At 36.6% G+C, this 20,643-nt stretch overlaps 1 protein-coding gene across 2 annotated transcripts in view; it reads right to left on the reverse strand.

Moving 5' to 3' along the window:
- LOC111513700 (glucose dehydrogenase [FAD, quinone]) overlaps window positions 1-20,643 on the reverse strand; it is a 103,671-nt gene that overhangs the window by 44,818 nt on the left and 38,210 nt on the right. Inside the window, exons 2-3 of one of the 2 annotated variants that reach the window (XM_074178995.1) lie at window positions 10,994-11,147; window positions 5,751-5,969 (exon numbers count right to left, since the gene is read on the reverse strand). In XM_074178995.1, coding sequence (XP_074035096.1) covers window positions 5,751-5,969; window positions 10,994-11,147 — 373 coding nt within the window. The remainder of the gene's footprint in view (window positions 1-5,750; window positions 5,970-10,993; window positions 11,148-20,643) is intronic. The other variant, XM_074178996.1, reaches the window with a different exon arrangement.

Genomic DNA, 20,643 nt, shown 5'->3' on the forward strand with positions numbered 1-20,643 from the left:
TCATGGCCTGCTCACCAAATACCGAATGGAAATACCATTCTGAAGGGACATTTTCACAAATAAATGTTCATAAGTCCGAAACTTGACTAGTTAGGTATAGGTATGATATACATAGAAAGAAAGCAAATTTCAGCAGATTTCCGAATTTTCAATAATATACAGGGTGTTCCACTTAAAATAATCAAATTTCAGCAACTTTTTCAAGCAAACGAAAAAACTGTATTTTTTTTACCACCCTGTATTGAAGTAACGGAGATTAGGCTGACGTGTGGGAAGTGTCCAAGTATCACCTAACTCCAAACCAAATTTCGATATCATAGTACTTCTTAACTAAAAGATATCGGCATTTTTAGAAGTCATGATTTTTGAAGAAAAAAATTGAAATTAATTTTTATTTCGAAAACGGTAACAGATAGGTATAGGAAAATATCAAGAAAAGTTGTCGAGCAATTGTTGGAGATTCCAAAAATAATATTATATACAGAGTGTTCCATTTGAAAAATCAAAGTTGCTACTGCTTTCTAATAGAAGCGGCAACACCGCATTGTCGAAAATATTTTAGTTGGCTAGAGAATGTCCGAATATGCCCTCCGTTAAATTTTCAAAGTGATCCGTTGTCTGGTTCACCAGAAACGTCTAATGTGCCATCCACCGTGAATCAGCCTGTATAATTGAATCAGCTGAATATTTATTTTCACTTCAACAATACATATCAATACATTTGACTAATTTTGGAAATAATTTCAAGACTATGGATAATTTCATTTGAATATTTTTATTATTTGTTAGTTTGAAAAATTAAATTATTTCCTTGAAACAAATGGTCTAGTTGAAATACTGCTAAGGAATAGAGTGCCGGTCGGCACCATTTGCGTTTGCGCAAGAACCGTAAACTAATCACAAATGGAAAAAGAATTAAAAATGTGTTTTGTGTTTTGCAAGGAAATGACGAATAGGTTTACAGTTTCTTTTTGATTATACGTGGATTGAAGTTTTTCAGTGTATTCACAGGTATGTTGGATATTTATATACTTTCTTTCATTCTATATTTTGAAATAATTATGAATATCATGTATTAGATAAACGGATACAGTTTTTTTAAAGCACGTGCCCATATATTTTTCTCGACAGCTATCCTCTATAAAAGTGGCTTGAAGTTCTTATTGTTTGATGTAATGACTGAAGGAAAGCTTCGATGTTTTCAATTCTGTTTTAAGAAAGTAGAAGTCGAGTGAAATGATTATCATTGAGACGTGGGTAGGCATGTAAACACTGGGTACCTAGTTGACCTTTGATATTTGGATACGGAGGAATTGAACATCTTCAGAAAGATTTCTTTCCTTATACGAGGAATTGGGCAAATTTCGGATATGCAGTTGGTTACCTCGTTCACAGGCACATGGGGCGACGACAAACCTGTTGTTTGTTGTAGTCTTCAGCTCAGTTCGAGGAATGATACTCTGACGGAATTCGATTTTCAATTATCGGAAATCATCGACTTTATGTTGTATATAGTGTATATCATATACACTACCTTGCACTGACGAGTGGCCAAACAGCCCGAAACCGGTCTGCAAGTGTGTTCCAATAATTGAAAATCTATTGCGGCAGTTGTATCGCCAACAGCATATGCAGGAATAACTTCTGTGAAGAATCCTGCACTGACACCTGTCGGATATAATCCAACGCCTTTCGTGGTATTACCCAGGGGAGTATTTGTTTTCTGATAGGTGTCAGTCCATTAACCTACTGTGTAGGGTGTTGAGACTGGCCTGAACGAATTGTTCTCTTAGATGATTTGATCTTCAGATTAAATACAATTAAGATGTTTGCCACAGAAATAGGTATACAATGTCGGCGAAGAACTGTACCTTTATTTAAAATTGTAAATTTCTTACATCATAAATAACTGAATGGCGCCGTGAACAATGATTTCATTTTCATCATGATAGTATATACTGAATCCTTGAAGGAACCTCTTTTTAAGGATTTTTCTTATAAAGAACATTGTGAAATAATCACAGTTTTCTCTTGTATTACTTCATTAAAATCAGTAAGACCGAAAAATGAAAGTTATTTGTAACATATTTACAGAAATGATGACATCCAATAAAACTGCATGAACTCAAAACATGCAATATAATCTCTTTTATTTTTAGACATAGAGGAATTTATTAATAACCTGGGATTAAATGACCTGATTGGCATTTTTAAAAGGTAAAAAAAATACATATATTATTTATCTCCCACTAATATACTTAAAACACATACCTTTCAAAGAGAAAATGATGTAACCTCAGACAAAGCTAAAAGGCTCACTGATGGAGAAATCAAAGAAATGATTCCCCCAATTGGCAAATGAAAAATATTCAATCAAGGAAACAATTGATGGAATAAATTAAAAATCATATATAACAGAGGTATGTCTTTCATTCATAACTTTTATAATAAATATGTATACCATTTCAATTAAAAACATATTCAGTTTTCTCAAATAACTATATATTTTTCCGATTTACTGTAGTTACTTACTATTATTCAGGTCTGTACCTTAGTAATTGAATGTTAGAATTCTCAAATTCAGTGGATTTGAAGGCTTGAAAGTTATGGTTGGAGAGCTAAGTAAATTTTGTCGTCACAGTCATATTTCTAATCAAATTTTTCTGTGATGAAGTACGTCATTGTTTTTTTTTATTGTCAAGAAATAAGGATACCTCCGTTTGTTAAATTGGATTTGTACAAAAATAATAATTATATTTTTATATTTCTATGAGATAATATCCAAGCTAGTTAGTAGAAATTGATCCAATAGTATTATTGTGAAAATGTAGACAATCACTAATCTCTGTTCTCTTCCATTTCAGAACATTACTTCAGTGAAAGGTTTCGAAATCGACTCTTATTGTTCTTTAGTAGATATCATCATCAATAATAATAAATAATGAAATATGTTAATGTTTTAGATTAGGATTAACCATTTGTGAAGAATATATATTTTTATTTAAATATTTGTAGAAGTCTATTATAATTTATTAATGGTTTGAATAAATTTCTTATTAAAATTTCTCGATTTTTATTTATATTTTGCTCATTCCCATGATGAAAAATTTTCCATGGCATTTACATAATCAGTATTGAATATGGAATATTATGCGCAAGACTGATTGAAAAATCGTGATACGTAAGTAGGTCAATAATCCAGTTGAGAAAATGATACAAATTGTATTTCATATATTAAGAAATTGGGTTGTTGAACAAACTATAATATATTCTCATTATCATTCAATAACTCAATATTAAAACTACGTAATGCTTTTCATCTACAGCATCAGCAGGAGATGACAACAATCGATGGTGTAATGATTTTTTATGGGAAAATATTTGATGGTAAAAAGCATATTGAAGTTTTAGAGAAGACAAGTAATTTTCAGTAGAACCGATCTGAAGCTCCATTACTACCAACGAAATGCTGGTACTCAAATTAGTATAATATTTGGTTGATTGAATCCAATAACCAAATCCAAACAAGAGGAAAGGATTTTGATTTGTAACTTCATTTCATTTGGTTCATCACCATTCATACTTATTTTGAACTTTCGAAATGCTTCACTCTATCAGCAAGATACAATGAGGTATAAACATTGTTCGTTCAACTACTATTCATCATTTGTTCAACAAAATCATTATTTCAGTGGAAATTTTCCCATTATCAAAACAAGCAAAGTTCTTCATCATCCTGCAGATATGTTATGTTTCTTCAACATAACTTTCACTCAAATAGAAAATACATTTGATTATTTCAATCAGTTCCACTATTTCACCCATCTTTAAATTTTGTTTGTTTAATAGAATATTCGAATTACTCAAAATAATTATCGCTATCAATTAGACAATATATTTCTTGAATTCAATTCTTCTTTAAATTGAAATAACCGATCGATGTGATTGTTTCAATCAAATATTTGTTTGATACAATGAACATATGCTTGAAGAAATAGATGGGAGTCAAGAATTCTTTTTTCTTGCATCAACAAAATATTTCGTCGTGCATATATGACACTTTTATTTCTTTGAATGAAGTGAATTTTCTTTCATTCAACAAATCTTCTTTTTCCGTGACGGGGAATATTATTATAATATTTTTATCCTAAGTTTGCGCTGGTCAGGACCTATTCGCCGAATTATCGATACATTCAGGAGGACGCGCCAGCATTATCAACCAACGACCACTCCGCACACCGTGTGGTAAGTGATCATTGGGTCCGAGAATCATGTGCCCTAAGCAAGCGCAGTGAGTCAAGAATGACATTTTCCTGCATTTGTTCGGCTAAGATTTCTAACTTGCGGCAAACTGGCATGATTTTGAGGTTGGAGAGTAAAGAAGGCATCATTCCACCAATGACTACAATAATCAGAACAACCATCGTGACAGAGTGGTCTGGATAGAGGAGTTTGAAAATGAAATTTCGATATTTTATCCGTTTTTCCTTCTCTTTTGGACGATATTCGTATCGCCACGAGCTGAAAACTCCACGACTCGTCTTGCTCTGGTGGTCGAGGAAGACTGCATCAAGCTTATTAGCTTGTATAAACCTGGGTGTGGGAAACGAATAGTTCCAATAAATTCGTCACTACTCGTTCCCCACAACGGATTCAATATCCTTAACAACACCGATGCCTTGCCATCACTGAAGAGTGCTGTAGGTGGTAATAAAGCACTCTTAGGGCCGCGTTATGTCGGTGGATATAGGTCGAGGCCACATATGCTGGAGATGCTGAAAGCAATTGCATTAGGATCCCAGACGCCTCGCGGAAGGCCCTGCACCTTGTGGCATCACCCGACTACGGTAGACTAAGGCGTTGAATAGATCATCTTGAGGGCCATGATGGTCCCCTTAGTTTCCGACTTCATCCCACTCGACCTGAGGAAAGCGAAAGTCAGGCGCTTTGATTAGCACCAAACCAAACCAAAATGTTTATTGTTCTATTGAGGTAATAATATCAACTCAAAGATATTCACAATATGTACAAGTTCATTCTCCTACATACGGGAGTCTGGTTGTAAAAGGAAAGTGGATAGGTATAGGGGCTGGGAAGCCAAGGTATTCAATGTTGTTGAAGAAGACCCCATGCATCGGCTTACCCTTGTTTTGTTGCAGCGAAACGAAGTGATCTCTGCGGCTTTTAAATGAGCGTTTTGCTGATCAGGTTCCAACTCGGTGACAGAGTTGTGATCACCTCGTTCAGTGTCGAAAACTAAATCGAGTTCATTAGCTGCTATAGCAGATGCCCTGAAGAGAAATGGTCCAATTCATGCTCTCTCATGATCGCGGACCATGCAGAGAATGGGATCCGAACACCTGATGACTTTTATTATTATTATAATGGAATATTGTCATCGTACACAGGGTTACTTTGAATCCGATTCACCCAACAAAAATCTTCGAATTATAATGAATGAAAAAAATTTCATAATTAATTTTAACCTGACCTTTTTTCGACTGTTAGTTTTGAGAACGCAATTATTCATTTTATCTTGATTTTCATAAACTCGTGTCATAAGAAACCAATAATGAACTCTTTTTTTTTAATCTATATAAAAGATTTAACATTTCATAATTTTTTATATCTAAACGAAAAACAATTCACGAAACTAGAAATATACTAGCTGAAATTATATCTTAAATTTTAACTTTTTACTATTCACAATTATTACACTAAGTAATGAAAAAAATCTAGTTGTTGATTACCTCTGCAAAATCCAGTCTGCTGTTCTGATTTGTATCCCCAGTTATAGTCTGTAAACTCTAAAAATCCACACAGAAATGGAATTTCTGTTATATGATTAGCCTCTCCTCCTGCCTCAAGTAAGAGAATATTCCATTCTGGTATCTCAGATAATCTGTTTGCTACCACAGAACCCGATGGTCCTGATCCTACTATGATGAAATCATAATGTGTATTCGATGCTGGAAAGTAATGTATATATTCATCTAGTTTCTAAAAGAACCGCAGATACGTATTTCTGGCTATTGACCTCATCAGTGCAGTGCAACCAAGTGCAAAGAAGAACACTTGGTTGCCGAAAGTGGGAAACAACACATACGCACGGAGTCATCAACAGGAGCCTACCGCATAAGTGTGGTTCCAGTTAGGTGATCTACGATTTCTAAGATATACAGTGATAGTTTAAAAAACTAAAAAAACACGCTTCAATAGCAACACAAACTTAAAAATTGAAAAATAATTAGAAACTAAGTTAAAATTGTGTTCAACATCGATAATTAGTCCTATGGCTTGACATAGCTAACAACTTTTAATAAGCCTGAAGTCAAAATCAATCTATTTAGAAAAAAAAAATTATTGTAAAAAAACGTGGGATGCTTTCAATTATATTTTTTATGGCTCCGATATAGCAAACAGGTCCTTATCATATCATAAAAGTGATGAAAAACATAGAAATTTTCATTTCTCTTTTCATTATGATCTCCTACCACGTAGTAACGGCTACATCCATCAATTTATCCTTATCAATTATTTGTAACCATGGATATTTACCACCCTACGCTCTCTCACAACAAAATTAATTTTTTGTAAATAGATTTATTCTGATTTCAAACATATTGAAAGTCATCAGTTACATCAAGCCATAGGACTTATTATCGATGTTGAACACAATCTTAAATTAGTTTCGAATTATTTGTAATTTTTTAGTTTGTGCAAACAAACAAACGTACAAGTGAAGCTAATACAAGCGTGTTGAAAACGAAGGGATTATCAAAAAACGGGAAAATTTAGGAGACAGTCACCTAAACTCAAAATAGAAAAACTAAATCCGTGAACAAAATAATCATTGGTTATTTTTTTTTTAAGATAATGTCACATCTCATTAGTAGGATAAAATAAGGATAAGGATGAATAAAGGGCAGAATAATGGGGGTGAATACCCGTGGGTTGGGCTACCTATCGGGCACGTCAACAGGTGGCGGATAGGGGAACAGCCAGGGGAATGGGGGCTCTGTCAGGGAAGCCAATATGTGGCCTTACGGACGGAATCGCCGAACTCCTGGTCAGTGGCAGAAATAGAAAAGCTAAGGTGTAAGGAACCGTACCGACAGCTGAATAGCCACAGAGTGATATGCGGTTACGAACGATCCCCTTGGGGAACCGGGCGAAACCTTATTGTAATCAGCCTTCCTCTGGTAATGCGGGGCTGTACCAGAGGTGACCAACTCTTCCCTTGCTACTCGTGAGAACACACATATATGAAACAAACACAAAAACAGACAAAAAACAAAAATCAATCCCGAGGCAGGACAAAAGTGTTAACCTCAATCTGAGGCGGTGACTGGGGATGAACAGAAATGTCCACCCCAATCTACAGCTTGAAATGAGGCTAGACATAGCAGATCACCTCGTGACGTAATACAAAGGCAAAGGCGTAAGCGCATTTGCGGCGCCGATGCCAAAAAGAGAAAGAGAGCGAAAGAGGCAGGTGAAAATATTATTTGTTTTCGATGTAACGGGGTGGGCCACAAGCAAATGAATTGTCATCTAGATCGTTCACAGGGCGATGCGATAAAATACTGCAATTATTGTCGTCGTAGGGGGCACACAGTGGATAGTTGTTTTAAAAAGTCGAAAACAACCGACATACAATTAGATAAAAAAAAATAAAACAGTCACAAGGGATAATAAGCGGGTATTTATGGTAACTAAAAATCGGGATAAAAACAAATTCTTCAAAAGTATTCTCATTGGGGATCAGAAGGAAACATGTTTTGTAGATTTTGGTAGCTAGTGTTCCCTCGTTACACACGCAATGGCAGACAAACTTCAGTTGAAGGTTGAAAGTTGTCCCAACGAAATTATATTAACGACATTTGAAGGTTCTGAAATACTAGTAACAGAGTGGGCCGCATGTAATGTCAAAATAAATGATGTCGCATTATCAATAGAAATATTGCTAGTGGACACTTGTATACCGGGTGCGGAGATAGTGATTAGACAAAATTTTAGTGAGGATCCTGGAATTACTTATTCGCGGATTGGCTCTCGATTAATTTTCAGTTACGCTCTGACCGCCTCAGGTCGTCCATATTGATGTGGCAGAGGCGTCAGCTGAAAATGAAAGAATTTCCGAATTGTTTTACAAGCAATAAAGGAAAATTAGGCACGATAGCTGGTATCGAAATGTCCATCAGACTGAAAACAGATACTCCTGTTATTCATCGGCCATATAGGTTATCTGATTATGAACTTCCAGAGTTGATCAACGAATTGATACAGAGTAATACTATCAGGCTTTCCCAGCCTCCGTTTGCAAGTCCTGTGATAATGGTGAAGAAAAATAATGGAGATACTCGTTTGTGTGTCGATTACAGAGGGGTTAATAAACAAACAATCAAAAAAAATTACCCTCTGCCTGTCATTGAGGATTTGATTGACAGGTTAGTCGGTCAGAAATTCTTTACTGAACTACTTAGCTACTGGGCTACTCACTGAGCTACTTAGTAAAAATCATCCTTCCCACCTGGGAAACCGAACAGGAGAATGCCTTTGTGTTCTTCATAAAAAATATTGACGTCCTCCCCAGTAATCCTCTTTCCGCAATGGAAAAGAAACCACACTGGATACAGATGCCAGTCGCTGGGGTGTTGCTGGAATGTTGGTACAGTTGAACGATGGAATGGAAAAAGCGATTGGATTCTTCAGCAAAGCAACCGCGCCCACCGAACAAAGATATCATTTGTATGAACTGGAAGCACTAGCCATCGTTCGTTCCATAAAAGAATTCAGACATTACTTAGCTGGTATTAAATTCAAAATCTTCACAGATTGCTCAGCTGTTCGTAACGCCATGTCAAAGAAGGATCTAAACCCGAGGACTGCCAGATGGGTTCTGGAATTGCAGGACTATGATTTCGAGATAGTTCACAAACCAGGTACAAGGATGACTCATGTGGACGCACTGAGTCGTAACCCAGTGGGGGAGAGAAAAAGTCAAGGCATATATGCTGCGATCTTGTCCGATGACAACTGGCTTATGGTTACTCAAGAATCCCATGCGGACATAAAAGTTATCAAGAATATTATCTTATCGGGTGATCAAAACTGCAACAAAGACATTTTTGAAAAATATGATGTTCGGAGGGGAAGAGTATCCCGTCGTACTGATCGAGGAAACAGGGCGGTATTGCCGAAAGCTTGCATATGGCAGATTTTGAGGTTTAATCACGATGACGTAGGCCATTTTGCTTTTGACAAAACCTTGGAAAGAATATCAAATAAATATTGGTTCCCAAAAATGAGAAAAATTATAAAAAAATACGTAAAGGCTTGTATAAATTGTTTATATCACAAAACGGCGTCGGGGAAAAAGCCAAGATACTTACATCCAATTACAAAGATTGCGGTAAAGAATACCAAAACAAAGCATGTTTTTGTTGCCTTGAATGAAATTATCCAAGTTTTTGGAGTGCCCAAAAGAATTATTACCGACAGAGGTACCGCGTTCACATCGAGGAGATTCAGAGAGTTTTGTTTGGAGAAGAATATCCGTCACCACCTCAATACAGTAGGGATGCCACGAGGTAATGAACAGGTGGAGAGATACACCAACAAAGAGGATAACGAATGGGATGAGAACGTCTCCAATATACAATTGGGGATCAATAATACTTGGAATGGAAGTATTAATACTAGCCCAACAGAAATACTCCTTGGATATAGGACAGGTCCGCCGAATATTGGCGAAATAGAAGATGAGAACGCTGTGGATGTTAGTAAGCTTCGTGAGCTGGCTGCCCAAAGGATTCACTATAACTAGACTCGTCAAAAAGAAGAGTTTGATTCGCATCGAGCACCACCTTCAATGTTTAGCGTCGGAGAACTCGGGTTAGTGAAAATTTCTTCAATAGTAAATATGGGTTCAGGACGAAAGTTGGTTCCTAAGTGGAAGGGTCCATTTCGAGAAAACGATCGATATGAGGTTACGAACATACCCGAATGTAAAGGAACACGGTCATCCTACGTGGATGTTTATGCTGCAGAACATATGAAAAGATGGACCCTTGGAGATGTTTGCTTCTGAAAGGAGGTGTGTGTTGGGCCGTCGGGAACGTGTCCCTGTGCCATGTGGGGCCGTCGGGAACGTGTCCCTATGCCATGTGGGGCCGTCGGGAACGTGTCTCTGTGCCATGTGGGGCCGTCGGGAACGTGTCCCTGTGCCATGAGAAAGTGAAAGGACTCTTAGTCACGAAGCTATAGTACTACTTAGAAGGAATGAAATCTCAAAATGGGGTTCTGATTCCTTCGAGCAAACGATGTAATTGATCAAAACGTTTTTTTTTTGGTTTCAGTTACAACATACCAGCCATCATATGGTCAGGAATAGCCAAGTGTGAACTGGCATCACTGTCGACGGTAACGATGGAGGCAAATGATGACTGAGCAGAATTACACATTTCTTTTGTTGCATTGTTTTTTTGGTAGTTGAGGATTCATAAAAATAAATAAGGTATGGGTGGAAAGATTTGGAAGAGAGAATGTTAGTTTCTTTTTAGATAGGAGTACAGTTCGTTGTTCAGTAACTTTCTCAATTATTATTGAAATAAAAGGGTGCTTAAGTGGAGATTCAATTCATTTCATTTTCTCAAGTTCACACAGACAATACAATACAAATTTCGAAACTAAATAAAAATAAAGTTACTCAAAACTGAAAATTTCATTGACAATGTTTCCCGATACAAAATAAGTTTTGAAGATGAAATATCATCTGAAATAATTTGTTAATTAAAACATTAATGTGTCTGAAAAGTTCCGAAATCCCCAATTTATTGAATACGCTGTTACTGCAAATACTTTGAACAAAATATGTCATGAAAAAAGATGTAAAATCAATATACTTTTTCAAGAATCTCAGTTTCATGATTTTTGGTACAATCATCCTTGGGTTTTTAAAAGAGTATGAATTGTATTATCATTTTCTTACCGTCATCATGAGTTTGAGGATACTGTGGAAACAGCAAAGGTCCACCTCTCGTGAGATTAAGAAAGAAGCTCACTATATTTCCTATCACATTGTAATTTCCGTTGATGGTTGGCAGTAATACAATCAAAACCACTTGAAGAAAAAACAGGGATTTCTGTAAAACATTGATAAATGAATTAATGAATTGATGGATATAGCCGTTACTAATTGATTTGAGATCATCATGAAAATCAAGAAATAAAACTTCCTTTGTTCTTATACCACTTGTATTTGTAACGTTACTGCAGTTTCGTCATACAAGGACATTTATAAACTGATACATGAGAAACTACAGTGAGTAACGTCCTTAATGACTTCATTTACTAAAATGCCACCTTACACCTCAGGCAGCTTGAAACGATTATTGAAGGTAATATAACCGTGAACTAGATCAACTAAGATGTTCAATTTATATTCTTCGGAGTGTCGATGGAAAAATTCTCGAAATTGATGTTGTGTCCTATCGAGAACACAAAAACAATAGCAATCAATGAAAACTTCTATTCTGAAACAATCAGAGGAGCTATCTAAATTGAAAAACGACCTGGTAGTATGAATACGAGGGATAACGCGCAAAGGTTACCAGCAACACATCGTATCACTCCACAAAATCAAACAGACCGCACAACCCTAAGAGCAAACCTCAGCACTCGATAATTCAGGCATAATGACAAATGTAGGTAGGCCAACACAGCTGCCAGCTTTTATTCAAATTCATCTGGCATAAAATCATTTCAGAACAAATCACAAAAAGTGACAATATCAACTTTTTTCCTTCAATACGAAAATATTTTCATAGGTGTTTGAGTGAATATTCATTTCAAAGATGCGAAGGATGTGTAATATGCAATATCAATAATTTAGTTTTCCCATTCGAATTTATTTTTCTGACATGTGACAGCAGATTTCGTTCCAAAATTGCGGAATTTTGACCAAAAAACCGTCACATAAGCATCGCTCAGAAATTGTTGAATAACGTCCTTGGCGATCCAGGTTTACCTAAAAGGGTCATAACTGGTGACGAATCATGGGTTATGAAACCAAACTTTAATGGCCTCAAAGGAAGAGCCTAGGAAAGCCAATACCGAAAAAAGCACGCCAAGTTTGATCAAAGTCAAGATTTTGCTCTCGGTTTTTTCTATTATCGTGGCGTCGTGCATCAGGAGTTCTTGCCACATAGTCCTACGGTCGATAAAGAGTATTATCTTGAAGTTATGCGCCGCTTGCCAGAAGCGATACGTAGAAAACGTCCGGTATTGTGAAAATGAAATTCATGACTTTTGCATCACGATAATGCAACTGTTCACTCGTCAGTAATTTTTCGTACTTTTTTGGTCAAAAACTACACCGTAATCATGCCTCATCCACCAGATTGGCCCACCTGCGACTTTTTCTTGTTCCCAGATTAATAAGACTCATTTGAGGACGAGGAGATAAAAATTTATTCGCTGAAAGAGCTCAAGGACATACCAAAATAAAGTGCATATAATATCTGAGGGGAATTAATTTGAAGGGACAAATTTTTTTGAGAGAAATTAGTATTCACTTCATTTTTTGAATAGACAGCGCAGCGTTTACAAAAAATGTATATCAAAAAATGAAAAACTTCTATTTGCTTGAATAGAAAAAGGTATATATAGGAAAAAAGTGTGATTCGTTTTTGGAAAATAAGCTTTTTGGCTCTCTAGTTGAAGGAAGAGTCCTTTCCAAACAACTACTTTCAAATGAACATTGAATTATTCGAAAATCACCATTTCGTATTCAGTTTGCACTCCAAACATTGCTGTCCTCCTTCCTTCATAAGTCAATCACATTTTTTGTATAAAGATAGAGAAGTAGGACGGAAGAAAGGCTTTTTCACCATTTATATTTATGTAATGATAGAATATATATCTCTTCATATAAATTTCACTTACGTAATATGGATATTTTTTGATACGACACGGAAGTTGAAAAAAGTCAAATGCTGTAAAATAAAATACACTTAGAAATTCCTACTTTCTTGTTATATAAAGTGATTCTGTAGGTTACCAGTTATTTGATATTATTTTAAATGAACAATATCGTGTTCCATTAAGATTATGGTTTAACATACACTGTCGCTCCATTAAGTTGAATGGTTTTTTATTGTTTGAACATTGTGCAACTATTTTGTGCGATATATGAAGTTTTTAATTACTTATACGGCTTGTCAACAGAATCCCAAATAATTATTGTCCATATCAATTAATCGATAAGTTATATTTCTATGAACTTGGCCGATATTTGATGAAAATTTCAGTCAGTGAGTTTCAAACACGAACAACAATACAGAACATAACTGATATAATTACAGATGTGGAAAATAATTTTTGGTGTTATTTGTGGTAGACTCAACAATTCAATATTTTCTGTGAAATAAGTTACAATTTTTGACCAGTCGCCGCGGTTAGTATAGTTCAAGTAAACGATATATGTAACCTACCTTCCAACAGCACCCATTTAATGATATGGTTAGGGAGCTAACTGATTTCGTTATTCAATAATCATTTCTGATTATATAACAATCACAATAACTATATAATGTGAATATGATAAAAATACATATAATAATATATACAGGGTGTAACATAAGTACGTTAACATATTCAAGTGACGTATTCCTGAGACAATTTTAAGAAAAAAAGTTTATATGAACTTATGTCGAAAATGATTCGTTTCAGAGATACGGGGTGTTGAAATCGAATTTCTTTGTTCGCTTTTTGAAAATAACTCTTGCAAAAAATAAGTTATTTGCACGAAATTCGGTACCCGGGTTTTTTTTTGACGTGGAAAATCATAATTTCGTATCAATTTTCATGTAACATCTAGAGGGCGCTGCGTACGCTGTCATTATTTATTTCAAATTGCCCTAACTTTTTTGACAGTGAACTTTTGGTACTTTTCATGAAAAAACCTAATTTCCACACCTTTTCCAAGTAAAAAAGGTACACTTCCTCAACAACGCTGGAGGTGATCGTTTTCGAGATATTTACAATTTTCTATATCGATGCATATTACTTAGCTCCTAGGGCGCTAAGTGAAGTTGCTGAGAACATTACCAAAACTAAGTATGTGGTGGATCTCGTCAAAATGAACAACTTTTACCTATGGAATATTTAACGAAGAATGATTTGTTTTCGAAATACGAAATTTTTCAAAATGTGGTAGGTTTTTGTAATGAGTTTTTTGCAATTTTAGTTATTTTCTTCAAACTTTATACGCAGTATACCCGTACAGACTTCTTCTAAATCGAGCATTATCGAACTGCTTCTTCAATCCGAATTAAAGAAAAAATTCAGGTTTAATTATTCATTTAGAAAGTGCTACATTTCGGAGTTTGTTCAAAGTGACGACCCCAACAGTAATATAAGCTTCTGCTCTCCTCATCAAAGAATTCCGCACCCGTTAAAAAATACCCGCAGCAAGCTGTGATGCGATCCCTCAACATATCCTCGTTTTCAATGAGGCTAGCATAAACTAGTGATTTCAGATACAATCGACGGGATTGAGGTTCGGTGACCTCGGGGGCCAATGCTCAGTGCCTCCTCTTCCTGAGTCAAACAGGCCATCAATGAGCATCGAAACGAAAGGTGGGAAGAGCTCTTGGAATCCTTCGAACCTGGGAGTGACGAGCTTTGGCGAGTCACTCGTAGGCTCAGGGGGAAGAAGACTGCTCTCTCACCCATTCACGGAGAGCGCGGAGTGTGCTACTCCCCCGCCGACAAGGCGTTAGCCTTTGCAGACACGATGGAACGTCAGTTTCAACTTAACGTTGACGACGATGACGACATCGATCGCGATATGCTGCTGGAAGACCGGGTTCACCGACTCCTCAGGGAAGATGATGACGACGACATCCGTCCGGCTTCTATGGAAGAGCTGAAGGGTCATATCAAAGCTGCAAAAGCCAAGAAAGCTCCGGGGGCCGATTCAATAACCAACAGGTTGTTGAAGAGACTCCCGGAAAACTGTGTCGAATTTCTTTTAAGTTTAATCAACAGTTCGTTGGCCCTCAGACACTTCCCTAGAAGGTAGAAGCATGCGATCGTCGTCATGCTCCCAAAACAGGGTCAAAACCAGCTGTTCCCGCAGAACTATCGCCCGATCAGTCTACTCTCGTCGGCGGCTAAGCTGGCTGAAAGAGTCGTTCTGCAAAGACTCAACGAAGAAGTTGAGGACCGAAATGTTCTGCCTAACGAACAATTCGGCTTCAGGAGAGATCACTCCACTGAACTACAGGCTCTGAGCTCAATACCAATAAATAGGTACATATTGTGCTTTTAGACATCTCAAAGGCCTTCGACCGAGTATGGCACGAAGGCCTTCTACACAAGCTAAACGCGCTCGACCTACCTCGGGGCCTGATCCGGTGGATCGGGTATTTCCTGAAAGGCAGAACTTTTCAGGTCAGAGTAGAGGGCTCTCTGTCTGACAACAGAGAGATCCTCGCTGGAGTGCCACGGGGGGCCGTGCTCTCTCCGACGCTGTATTCGCTCTATACCAGCGACCTGCCTAGGTCCGAAAGAGTGAAGATATCCCTATACGCCGATGACACGGCTCTTCTCTCATCTTCCATGGGACGAGAGCTCGGCGTCGTCTACATGCAACGAGCATTGGACGACCTCGAGCGCTGGTACCTCGATTGGAAGATCCGAGTAAACCGGAAAAGACTCAGGCGATAACCATGGGAAGATTACTATCTTCTCCGGCCAGAAAAGTGAGAATCTCTGGAAGGGAGATTGACTGGCAAGCGCGGGTAAAGTACCTCGGCCTTTTAATAGACAGTAGGCTCACTTGGAACCCGCACATTATGTACGTCAAATCTAAGGTCGAGGGTCGGATAGCCAGTCTGTACCCTCTGATCAATAGAAAGTCAAAAATGAGTTTAAAGAACAAAATTACGATCTACAACACGATGTTCAAGCCTGTCATCATGTACGCTGCAGGCGTCTGGGGACAAGCGGCTCCGTCCAACATTTCCATTTTGGAAAGGTTGCAAAACAAGTTAATTAGGATGATTGTGAATGCTCCTTGGTTCGTGCGGAATGAAGCCATCCGCAGAGATTTGCAGCTGCCTTCCATTCGGCAGTCCATTCAGTCGAGGAATGAGAGAGTTTTCGAAAAAACGGAAACTCATGGAAACCCGTTAGTTAGGGAAGCCACAGATTATGCTGTAGACGACCCTCCCGATATAGAAGGCCCCGACACTCTGTCGAATGAGGCCCTCATGTCCCCCGTTAAAGGATGAATAACTTTTTCATCCATCCCACCCCAGCCAGGTAGGGGTATCCCGTGAAGGGCGGCACTGATGTCTTAGGACTTCATGTCGTCATCTATCAGCTGTGTACCCATTGGCCCCTCTCAAGGCCAATAATCAGCCAAAAGGGTAGGAGAGCTGGTCTCCAAACCTGGACGAAATCAGGATGACTCGTCACTGCCTCCTCTTCCTATCCATCGTTGGGGATATGCTACGTCTAAAACATTTCTTGCTATCACACTAAACTGAGCAGGAGCTCCATCGTGCATAAACCAAGAGTGATTTCGGAGACCAATGAGCACATCTTCCATAAGTGGGGGAAGCTCGTGTTCCAAAAAATGTAGGTAAACATCTCCATTCAAACGTAAGGGGAGAAAATAGGGCCCAATTAAATAATCCCCAATTATGCCTACCCATACATTAAAAGAGAATCTGTCTTGGAAATGAGTTTGCGTTATCGCATGGGGGTTATTTTCCGCCCAGATGTGGTGGTTATGGAAATTCATGATACCATTTCTTGAAAAATTAGCCACATCTGTGAAAAGGATTTTCGATAAAATTTGCGAATGTTGTTCGACTTTTCTGTGAAGCCATTAAGCGAATTCGATACGTGGTTGGAAATCAAGTAGCGTAAGTGCCTGAACACGCTGAATATGATAAGGATATAATTGCTGTGCCTTTAAAATTCTGTAAACTGTCATGTGACTCACATTTAAAGTTGGCTAATTTTTCATGTACTCATCTCTGGATGTTCAATCATTTCTTCGAGAACCACCTCCTCCAATTCTACAGTTCTTGTAGGCCGTGGCCGTCCTACTGCAGAATTTGTTTCAAAGTTTCGGAAAGTCGCCGGAAAAGATTTGCAAATGTCGCTGCACAAGGAGTCACGCGTTGAGGATACCTTTCCTGATAGATGCGTCTGGCCTCGCTTGAATTTCCGTCAGCCAAGCCGTATGCAAAAACCATATCAGCCATTTCAGCATTCGTAAAGTCGGGCATGGTACCAAAAAATCACTTTATAAACTCCGAACTGTGAATTTGTCAATTAATAGTTGAAAATGTGACAGCGAACTTCTATTTTTATATACAAACTTTCATAGCCTACTCGATTTAATTAACTTAATTTGCAAGTAATATGCATCGATATAGAAAATTGTAAATATCTCGAAAACGATCGCCTCCAGCGTTGTTGAGGAGGTGTACCTTTTTTACTTGTAAAAGGTGTGAGAATTAGGTTTTTTTATGAAAAGTACCAAACGTTTACTGTCAAAAAAGTTAGGGCAATTTGAAATGAATAATGACAGCGTACGCAGCGCCCTCTACATGTTACATGAAAATTAATACGAAATTATGAATTCCCACGTCAAAAAAACTTCGGGTACCGAATTTTGTGCAAATAACTTATTTTTTGCAAGAGTTGTTTTCAAAAAGCGAAAAAAAAAATTTAATTTTAACACCCCGTATCTCCGAAATGAAACATTTTCGGATTCAAGTTCGTATAGACTTTTTTTTATTAAATTCGTCTCAGGAATACGCCACTTGAATATTTCAACGTACTAATGCTACACCCTGTATAATAAATATTTCGTTTATATAGGAGAGTGGAAAAGTAGGGATTCAAATAAGAGGGTGATAATTAAAAATACTTCTGAATACTTCTTATTCACATATGTATACATTTGATCGCTTCAAGAACACTTCACTAACTTTCTTCGAAAGCTTATGATACTTTCTCTTACATATTCTCTGTTTCACTATAACTGTCGTCATTTAAATCAATAATGAATTTATTTCTACCATTAATATGGAAGTGTCTATTCTCCATAAAGTCTTTTTCAACTAAAATTACTTTTTAATCATTTTCTGCCAGTCATCTTCGGTAATTTTAGATACTTCTTCCCTAATTAGCTCTATTAGCTTCTTATCAAAATTTTGAAAATTCATTTTTACGCCTGATGCTTTGTTTCAATTTTCCTCGAATGAACTCAATGGGATTGAAAACACAAAAATAGAGGGGAAATCACAGTCTGATGTGTCCATACTTTTCAGCAATACTCTCAAGGGCAAACACTTTTTCAAATGTTTTCGTTTGTGAAACCTGAAGTAGTTAGTTTTTGGTATAGTAATCTTCAAAATACAAATTGTTATTCATTAAAAAAAACTTTGTATTTCATCTCAAATTTGTATTCAGTATTTTGATGAGCTGTCGAGAATATTAGCTTCCATGTTTAGTCGCGATCCTTTGATCACAGGCATGTTAGGCGTACACATTTTCGAACCTATCTGTCCACCCTTTCGTGACTATGTCGTGAGTGTCATACCAAGTTTCCTCCAAATAGAAAAGTTGCCGTTGTCCTTGTCTATATTCAGTTATTTGTTATTTGGAAGATACCCTCTCTTCAGTACAGTACAGTACAGTTTTCACTTTTGATTTCTGTTACAGTTTTGATATATGGGATGTTCCTTCCCGCATGGGGCTTTGTTCACGAGATGGAGTTGTTGATAATTAACAATCTTTCTCTGAGACGAAGGTTTTATATATGTAGCGGATCCGTGTTGAAATTAATCGAGTCCCAGACACTTTACTGTACTGACGAGAGGTAATACTTCGAAACCGCGGTTTGCAAGTAATCTACTTGAATAATTTCAGCACGGTCCTGCTGCTGGATGAACGAGAAATATCTGCGAGACTAGCCTCTGTGAGGAATCTTGCATAAATATCTGTCGGATATAATTTAATATCCAGCGTGGTATTAGCCAGGGGAGTAGTTGGTATCTCTCCTCGATAGTTTTCACTTTTGACTTAATTATTGTTCTGAATTTTTATTTTATTTTTATTATGTTGACGAATGAAGACGATTATTATTATTACCATTATTTTTATTATTTGTGTGATGCTTTCCAAAAACTGTGAAAAGTAGATATAGTTCTCGTAGGAGAAGATTAAGTTGATGAAGATGATGATGAGAGATCAATTCGAATGAAAAATCTAAAGCATCATCATATGACAGACAGAAAGTGGCAATGAAAATGTGTGATTCCACTTGAAATGGAGACAGAAGACATGAAAACTTTTTTGCGAAATTTCTGTTTTTCCAAATATTTATATGCGCTGAAGCTGACTATATCAAATATTGATAATTTTTTATCTGGTTACTGGTTGCGTTCATTATTCTCAATGAACATATATGATACTCAATAATTACTAATTGTAATATCGAAATGCATGTTCTGAATACTTTTTACATGAGCAACGAAGATTGTTCAATGTTGCTCACCTTGAGCTGATATAAAATACACGCACTTCAAGTAAATTATATAATTACTATATAATAGTTTCGAAGCATTCCCAAAAATATGATCTACATTTTTCAATATCAATACCAGAGTCCGTGAACTGTATCTAGTACGACTATAAAATTAGTATATGAGTAACAAAACAATTTTGGTAGAAAAATATTGGATGTAAATAAAGAAGGTAATAAGAAGAAGTAAATAAAGAAAGTTATACCCAGAGTTACTGATTCTAAAAAAATCGTGAATATTACACAAGAGATTGTTTGAAGGTAGTTGACAATGTTCATAGGTGCATTTCATTAGTTCGGACTTCCATTGTCTAAAATGATAAAATTATTTAAAATCCCTGAAAAAAACAATAAAATTGAAAAGAATTGCGGAATATTACTGGAGTTTAATCCCAACACAAAACCGTTATATTTAACACCTCGAAACGTGTTTCAATCACCAAGTGATTATCTTCAAGAGGAAGATTAAAGTTCAATCTTGATTGAGTTCAATCTTCCTCTTGAAGATGATCACTTGGTGAGTGAAACACGGATCGAAGTGTTGGTGTTGGGATCAAACTTTAGTAATATTCATTACTACACGAAAGGTTCCAAACAGTGCATCACAAGAATAGCTGAAAATAACAATTATAGTAAGCAAAAACCCTGAACTGAAATTACAATGAAAAGAATACAAGCAACAATTGAAAATTGAACAATTAATGAGAAATAAAAAATTTCAATTGAAAAATTTAAAAATTAAAAGATTTCCAACCAAGTTACTTCACGACGTTTCGTATCATCTTCGGATGATGACTGAATGACGATTTTAATTTTTTAATTCTTGTTAAGTGTTCAATTGTAAATTATTGCTTGTATTTACTTTATTGTTATTTCAGTTCAGGGTTTTTTGCTTGATGTAATTGTTATTTTCAGCAATTCTTTTTAATTTCAAAGATTCTTTCAGGGATTTCAAATCGTTTTATACAATATTCGACAATGGAAGTCCGAACTGATGAAATTACACAAGAGACGTTCGAAATTCATCA

This window comes from Leptinotarsa decemlineata, unplaced genomic scaffold (assembly GCF_025532065.1).
Source record: "Leptinotarsa decemlineata unplaced genomic scaffold, Ldec_3_MD MMD2_tig00004307_RagTag_RagTag, whole genome shotgun sequence".
In the NCBI taxonomy this organism is placed as follows: Eukaryota; Metazoa; Arthropoda; class Insecta; order Coleoptera; family Chrysomelidae; genus Leptinotarsa; species Leptinotarsa decemlineata.